Genomic DNA, 8563 nt, shown 5'->3' with positions numbered 1-8563 from the left:
AAGACATTCATAGTGACAGCGTCATCTACTGAACGTTGGACTAGCGCCAAGCGGTTTGAAATTCAGTTCAGTTTACAATATGGCCCCAAGAAAAGCAGTTCGTTTGTGTGCGCTAATGTTCTTGCTGGAGACACCATATTTTAGATTAAAAAGGAGAAAAGTTGGTATTCACCCTATAAACAGGGGAAGATATGTATTCGGTGAATTTCATCATTTGTATCGCGAGCTAAGGATGTATCCTGATAGATTTTTCAATTATCTAAGAATGTCCGTCAGAACCTTTGACTATCTGTTGGGAAAGGTTAGCCATCGTCTGGAAAAAACTGTAACAAATGTTGTGAAAAAGAGATTTATTTCACCTGTTGAACGAGTTGTTATTACTATAAGGTAAGAAAAAATATTTATAGTTTTTTTTTATTACACGAAACAATACAAAGTATACCTATATTATAATTGTAACAACCTCGTTACTGGTAAGGGTCTTGTCCATGTCCTGGAAAGAGCGTTGTACTGGAAAGGGTATTGGACTCGGAAAAGGGCGTGCTTGATGTCGAAGGATTTCTGGACACAGTAGAGTGATGAGGGCTAGGGTTTTGTAATGATAACAAGTGATGGCTAGGGTTTTCAGGAGGTAACAGGTGATAAAGGCTAGAGTTCTTTGGCGATAACAGGTGATTATGGTTAGGGTTTTCAGGAGGTAACAAGTGATGGAGGCTAGAGTTTTGTGGCGATATCAGATGATGATGGCTAGGTTTTTTTGAAGGTAACAAGTGATGGAGGGTCGGACTTAGCGAAGGTAACATTGATATTTGTAAATTATTGTTTTGGGCAGTTGTTGCTCGAGTCATTTTTGATTTGTTATTTTCTGCGGATTCCAGTTCATCTGAGATAACGGTTTGAATTTTACTCCTTAGCTTTAACCTCTGTATTTGATTAAAGTTTTTCATGTACGGTATCAAACTCTTAAAAAACAACAATTCTTCACAGTCTGCCTCCTCTGCGTCATTTTTCAAATGCTGTGTTAGTAGGTTTAATTTTTTATTTTCAATTTCTAAAAACTTTCCCTCTCTTACGTCACCTATTCTTTTTCTAGTTTTTCCTTTTCTGTGCTGGGAAATTGAAGATGAAGCGGATGCTGATGATAATGGTCTCTCTTCTCGTGATACTGACACAGATGGTGGAGAGTTGACATATGTAGTGTCCATGTCTGATTGTGTGTCTGTTTCATCGTCTTTATCCCCTTCTAGGTCACAAATATTTTCATCGACCTGACTGGACTCGTCCAAACTTGGTAGATTTCCAGACTTAACACCAGGAATTAACAAATCTTTCAGGAAACTCATCATGTCAAAATACGGCCAGTTAGATTTGTAATGGTCTGCAGGAGCTCCCGAACGCAAAACTGGAACTTGTTTCAGTTCTCGTCGATATTTATCTTTTTTGTTTTTCCATCGAGCTGCAACTGTTTCCTCTGAAAATAAAGCTTACTAAGTAACTGCTAAATAATGAATATCGTTGTTTTTTTCAGGTTTCTTGCAACTGGAACAACTTATAAACATTTGGCACACGAATTTAGAATCGGATCTTCAACAGTCTCGATAATAGTAAAAGAAACATGTTCAGTTATTTGGGAAGAACTAGTAGAAACATATATGCCTTTGTGCGGCCAACAACAACTGGAGAAAATCATTGAAGAATACAATACGCTATGGAATTTCCCTAATTGTTTTGGATCGATTGATGGGAAGCATTGTCGCATTAGATGTCCACCCAATAGTGGCACAACCTATTTTAATTATTTGAAATATTATTCAATAGGATTGCAAGGGGTTGCAGATGCCAACAAAAAATTTATTACTATTGAAGTGGGCTCGCGTGGATCAGAAAGTGATGGTGGAGTATTTCAATCCTCAGCACTCTATAATTTATTGGAATCCAATCGATTCAATGTACCTCCAGAACGAGCACTGCCTAATTCCAATAGTGTTCTACCAAATGTTATGATAGGGGACGAGGCATATCCTTTGAAAAAATATTTAATGAGACCTTATCCGCGTCCAAAAAATGGAGTTTTAGAAAATGATAAGCAAATTTTCAACGATCGCTTATCACGCGCTCGAAAATGCATTTGGTATCTTATATCAAAAGTTCCGAATTTTTGACACAAACATTTTACTCAAACGAGAAACAGCGATCATTGTTATCAAATGCAACGGACCTATAGACAGGACTAAACGCCACTTTCCATACGATTCTACAATAGCTATACTCCGTTCAATAGTTATTGTCCCAGTAGTAGGCCGTGTTAGGGTGATGAAATTATGACAAAAATAGAAAAAAATATATTTATTTCTATCTACAAAAACTACACATTCATTTCGTAGAGCCTACGTAGATCTCTTCAGTGTCTAGTACGTTGGCGCGCACAGTTTCCAAATTTCTGATCGTTTCGGCCAGCTCATCCGATAACTGTGTGGTCAGCGTCTCCAATACCACTTGATGCTGATAGATTCGGTGAAGCTCCTGAAGCCATCGCATGCTGTGCTCCTTAACCTCAATTAAATTCGCCGGTAAGAGCAGCATTTGTTGTTCAGCATGCGTTGACTGCTGATGATGAAGGTGGCCCGGATTCTGCATTTGTGGTGGTGGTGGTAGATGTTGGTCTGACGGGGGACGTGTCTGATGTCTCTCAAGATTTTCGCTACATTGTTGGGGTGTAAAGATCTAATTTGATTTATTATTGCATTTAGGGTTGTTTAGAAGTTGTGTTGCTAACTGCAAAAATAGTATTATTTTTCCTTAGCTTAAATGGTACCTTAAGCCTAATTTCTTGAAGTAATTCGGAAGAGTTTAACAAATTGTGTAAAATTTTGGATTTTAATGATCTCGGTACAACGTAGTGCATGTTGCTCTGTTTATCTAGTGTTTATAATTACCTTTGGCGTAATTCTGCCAAAGTGTTATTAAGAAAAGTTGTTCAGAATGAAAAGTTATGGCGTTATGCAATCAATCAATTTTCAAAATAATTGGCCTACTTTGATAAAATCCAGTATTGGTCAGTTTTCTTGTGTGTGTACTGCATTTTATCAAAGTACGCCGATCATTCTGAAAATTTGCATAACGCCATAACTTTTCATTCTGAACAACTTTTCTTAATAACACTTTGGCGTACCTACTGTGAACGGAAAAAATCGAAAGTAAACTTAAGATCAGTTTTACACAACGCAGGGCGGAAATCCAAAATATGAAATTCCGATACGAAAATGTTTGGTCAATCATACCTATTGTAAACTCAATCCTGGGACATACTGTATATTAAACAAAAAAACAAACACTTAGAACTAACAATAAAAATTTTTAATATTTTTGATATAATTTCTGGTGGAGTTCCCCCGGCCACGGTTCCCCCGCTGACGGCCCCGATCTCTCCGACCGCGACGATGTCCATGGTGCCCACTGCTGCTAGGGCCCCGAGAGACCCAGCTCCTCCTCGAAGGCCCTCAACCGCTCGTTAGTGGTCACCACGTAGCGCTCTAGCAGTTCAATTCTCTCCGCTGGATCGTTGCCGACTGCCTGTAACCATGTAACTCTGTAGTACAAATTATCAAATGTTAATAGTAAATTTAATATTGTGCAGCGCCATGCATTAGCTTCTTTACTCCGGATATAAAATTGATTATAATGTATGTAATGTATTTACCAAAATTGGAGCGCCTACGTGGCTTCTGGCCGGCGGCACTCCATCGGGGCTGATTGTGTTAGACCGCGGGTTCTCCGCTATGAATTATCGTTATTTAAATGAGTATTACAACAATTTTAAAGAGAGATTACCAGCAGCAGGCACTTCCATGGCCCCCTGTGGAGGGATCAGCGCCTCCGGTGGAGGGATCGGCGGGGGTGGCACCATCAAAGCATTCGCCTCCTGTCGGGGCTCCTCCGGACGCTCCGGTTCGTTTACTATAAGCACATTTTTGTAAAATGTTATGGAACTAAATGATTTCTTACCGTTTCGTGCTTTTTTACTGCGCGGCATTTGCTGCAATATTAAAAAAATAGGAAATTTAATTAATGTAATGGAATGGTAAATCTTATATACCGGTTAAGTATACTTCGTTTTACTTGCTTTCGGAACAGACATGCCTATGAAGCTAAAGCACCTTTCCTCATAATATTTAACAATAAAATTTCGCAAATGCTTGCCTATTGTAACTTCGTTTGTTAGTTAGTATTTGTAAACGAAATATACTCAATTAGTATGTAGGTAATTATAGAATGTACGCTCCGTAAGGTAAGTGTACTTACACGTTTCTAGTTCGCGTTCAAACAGAAAATGGCTTGTTTCTTACTTGTTACTTCCACCCCCTTTGGTAGTCATAAAAATCACCTGAAAACAAATGCGAAATTGTTTAGGGCCGCTACCGACGCCGACTGTTGTTCACGTGATTTTTATTGCTTTTTTGTTTGGACCCGGATGGTCTGTTGGTATTGTTCTACACAGTTTTCATTTTTTCAATATCATTTTAAATTTAAAAATTAGAAAGAATTTCTTGGAAGCTCGCACCTATAACATATCACATATAACCCTTCGATATAGAGGGTTAATATGTACTGTTTCGCTAATGCCATAAAAATGTATCATACATCGACATTCGAGTACACGGGAAGCATTCGCAGCTCTTGGTATTTTTCCCAACGGCCTGAGTGCTTGAACAACGATTTTCACACGCCTTAGATATTTGATCAAGTGCCACTTTTCGATTTCAAACTTAAGCGGGATTCGGTTAGCTTATGGAGGCAGCTATTTTTAAACGTTGCCGGGTTGATATTATTCGTGTTTTTGTAGTGTGAATTTAGCCTAGAATGTAGGGGTTAAGTACACTCGAATAAAAAATATAATATTACTAGCAGGCCCGATGAACTTCGTACCGCCCTTGGCAAATCTCGATTTTAGTGAACAAAAGTATGCCTACAACCTTCATCGGGTAAAAAGATGTACCTATACAAATTTTCACGTCATTTAGTGCAGTTGATCTAAAATTATAAGGGCACAACAGTTCTGAAATAAGCAATACATCATACCCGCTTTGCCACCAATTTTTATATATAATTAAGAGGTATCCTCGCAAATACAGTGAAACAAAAACGTACCCCGAGGTGTTTGAAGATTGTTGAATAAAAATGATTGTTTTGATAATGTAGTTAGAACCGTGTTCTGTGTGGTTACAATATTGTAAAAGGCGAAAAAAGCAGAAAGAAACTTGATTCGACTCAATAATAATAATAATGATTTATTGTTCAGATATTTTATACATCCAATTACAGAACAAAATGAACTAATATATTGATACTCTCTTCGCCCCGCACATTGACACACAAAAGAAGACATCGCTCGACTTCGGCGGCTGCGCCGCCTCGCCTCACGCATGTACCCAAGTCGCCGTGGAATCTAAAATATGAACGAACACTTTAGGGGACCAATGTAAAAAATTTGCTGTGGCCAGCACAGATACCACCCGCACACCTGCGTTTCTGCCCAAAAGCTTTTCAGATCTTCCTTTTAGGTCTAGGAATATGTGTACCAAATTTGTTTCAGTACAGACCGACCCCCAATGCAATACCTCCCTTACCAACGTGAATGTGCGGGTTGTGTCAAAGTGTCTATATACATATCTACAAAATTTGGTGCAATTCGACGCCTTACTTACTAACGTGCGGGTGGTAAAGACCGTATCGTCCTAACCATCGGCGTCTCCCAATAAACGCCAAAATATGAAAAAACTGGCTTCTGTATGCAATTGGGGGTGAGGGAGGGGGGGGGGTACCATAATACCCTAATATAAATGGCACTCCTCACGTTTGTATAGAAACCGTCAACACATTGCCCGGCTTCATCTCGCACATTAACACACAAATGATGATGTCACCGTGGATTATACAATATGGAATAATTTATAAGAGGTATGACGCTGGAACGCTTCACTTTAGCACCGACTCAACTTTTGTAGCGTTATCACACGACGAAATAAACACATTCATCACAGGACGATATGTTGGCGCCCATGAAGCTATGTGGCGAATCAATGAATTTGAAATGCATTATCAACCACACACAATAATCAAACTCGAATGTCACCTTCAAAATCAACAAAGAATTATATTTAATGAAGATCAAGTAGGCAATAAGTTGGTACAGGAAAACGTTCGCCAATCCAAACTACTTACTTGGTTCCGTCTTAATCAAATAGATGAATTTGCACACCAGTACCTTTACACTGAAACCACCATTGCATTACACTTGGTCAAATAATGGGCGGTGTTGGCAAAAACGCAAACAAAATTCACCAATGGTTGTAAGCCGCTTGTACGCTGTAAATCCAAAAAATTCTGAGCCGGATGCGAAAAAACTTTTATACAACGTTCACTAATTGCCAAACTCGGTTCAAGTTGCATTGCTATGGCTTATACAGGCATTGCAGCGTCTTTGCTACCAGGTGGTCGAACAATACATTCTCAATTAAAGTTGCCTGTTCCCACAAGATCAGACTCCGTTCCTGAAGTTAGACGTAATTCTGCCATTGCACAAAGAATTAGATCTTCAAAACTGATTATATGCGATGAGGCGCCAATGATTAGCTCTGATGTTCTTACGGTAATTAATAGACTATTTAAAGATATAGTTAATGGCTCCGGTAAGGAAAGACACTTCGGAAACAAGTTTATTTTACTTAGTGGCGACTTTCGACAAACACTTCCCGTTGTTGCTCATGCCGGTCGTGCAGTTACGGTTGAATCATCAATTAATTCCAATCCACTTTTTACTCATTTCCAAAAACTAGATCTTCAAGACTTCAAACCAACATGAGACCCAATGAAGATGATGGTGCGTTCTCAAAATTTCTATTAGATATTGGAGATGGCAAATATCCAGCTCATCCAGAAATCAGAGGTCTCATTCAGGTTCCCGAAAAAATTATAGGTCAAGGTATTGAATCAATGCTTAACTTTATTTTCGGAAACATTATAGACACATTGTATCTGGAAGAAATCATCGATAGAGCAATACTTACCCCAATAAATAATAACGCAACAATCATTAATGAAAAAGTCCTTGACAAACTTCCAGGTGAGCCACAAATATATTTTAGTATAGATACGCAAGATCCCCAAGAACATGAACAACTACCACCGGACTTTCTTAACAGTGTGGAAATCAGTGGTCTTCCTCAGCATTGGTAAAAAAAAATGCCATTGTAATTTTATTAAAAAATATGAACATCGCACAAGGACTTATTAATGGTACACGTCTCCGCGTATTGAATCTGAATCCAAGTTCTATCGAGTGTGAAATTTTAACTGGAGCAAATCGTGGGGAACGTGTACTTATACCCAAAGTTAAACTGCAACCATCTGATACTGCATTGCCTTTTAAATTTGAACGTGTACAATTCCCACTACGCTTGGCATTTTGTATGGCAATAAATAAAAGTCAGGGACAAACTCTTAAGAAAGTGTCCCTGTACCTTCCCGATCCAGTATTTTCTCACGGTCAGCATTATGTAGCTCTTTCCCGAGTTCGTAAATTTGACTGTATACGAATTTTCATTGAAGACTTCGAAAACACAGGGGTCTTTCCCAAACTATTCGGGAAAATTCACGCGCAACGTTGTTTACCCCGAAGTTTTGTGATTCCGGTGTTCAATTATTAGGGGAGCCAATATTTATAACCTAACATTTTGTTAACATAATCCCTGTTTCAAATCTGATACATGTTGTATGTGTATTTGGCATTTTTTGCTGTAAGTTTTATTTTTAGGTTAGATATAATTGAGTATTACCTAAACTAAAAATATGTTTTTCTTATAACAAGTTAAGGTAAAAATATTATACTGAATAAAACACAAAAATATTTTTTAGTTATTTTCTTCTTTTTTATCTTTTACATCGGCGTCCTTTTCTATATCACACACCTCATGTGTTTCTTTCTTATCGTTGCCGTTGTTTACGTCGTTGGCGAGTTCTTCGTCACACAGCTGACTCAATAAAATGTCGCCCTCGCCATCAATTGCCAACGATTTATTTAAATCAGCCTGCTCTAATGACGCATCTAAATGCGATGTTGATAAAGATGTAATTGTTCCAGCTTTTACCATATTGCGAGTTTCTCTTCTTCTTTCTAAAGCCTGATTTTTTTTGCGCGAATCATGTCGCGGTTTTCAATTGCCCGTTTGCTTCTAATTATTTTACCACGTTCTACGGTATGGCCACATATTTCACAATATCTATTTCACTCGCAAATGTACGACACGCACACTGAACAACGTAAAACATTTCTTGATTTAAATTCAAATGAGAGAATGTACGGCATTTGGTTACATTTTTCACATTTCTCTGAAATACAACAGTTTTACTTAGGTGCAATAAAATATTGTGGCTACTTACCTATTGAAAAATCGAAGTTAAGTAGTTTTCTTGCACCACATACACTACAGAAACGATCCATATTACATGTGTTGTTTCCTATGGTATGTTATCACGGCGAGTGTGTACCTCGTGCGTGTCGCGC

The 8563-nt window shown here is 38.3% G+C and overlaps 2 protein-coding genes across 3 annotated transcripts; both read right to left on the bottom strand.

The window, feature by feature from the left end:
* Positions 1 to 467: 467 nt before the first annotated feature.
* LOC116163943 lies at positions 468 to 2198 on the bottom strand. The gene is made up of 2 exons (XM_031478072.1): positions 2177 to 2198; positions 468 to 1471 (listed from the first exon to the last, which is right to left on the bottom strand). The coding sequence occupies exons 1-2, from the start codon at positions 2196 to 2198 to the stop codon at positions 468 to 470; spliced, it is 1026 nt and encodes a 341-aa protein (XP_031333932.1).
* Positions 2199 to 3306: 1108 nt separating this feature from the next.
* On the bottom strand, positions 3307 to 6646 carry LOC116164406. Of its 2 annotated transcripts, XM_031478584.1 has the most exons (6): positions 6223 to 6646; positions 4303 to 4384; positions 4006 to 4036; positions 3832 to 3957; positions 3701 to 3777; positions 3307 to 3573 (listed from the first exon to the last, which is right to left on the bottom strand). In XM_031478584.1, exons 3-6 carry the CDS (start codon positions 4031 to 4033, stop codon positions 3463 to 3465), a joined length of 342 nt encoding a protein of 113 aa, XP_031334444.1. In that variant the 5' UTR covers positions 4034 to 4036; positions 4303 to 4384; positions 6223 to 6646; the 3' UTR covers positions 3307 to 3462. The 2 variants fall into 2 exon arrangements, with proteins under 2 accessions (XP_031334444.1, XP_031334443.1); XM_031478583.1 differs by lacking the exon at positions 6223 to 6646 and having other exon boundaries at positions 4303 to 5069.
* Between the last annotated feature and the right edge of the window lie 1917 nt (positions 6647 to 8563).

The sequence above is a fragment of the Photinus pyralis genome, unplaced genomic scaffold, assembly GCF_008802855.1.
Source record: "Photinus pyralis isolate 1611_PpyrPB1 unplaced genomic scaffold, Ppyr1.3 Ppyr1.4_LG2, whole genome shotgun sequence".
NCBI lineage: Eukaryota > Metazoa > Arthropoda > Insecta > Coleoptera > Lampyridae > Photinus > Photinus pyralis.
Note: the sequence above shows the minus strand (reverse complement) of the source record. Positions and strands in the feature narration are given on the sequence as shown.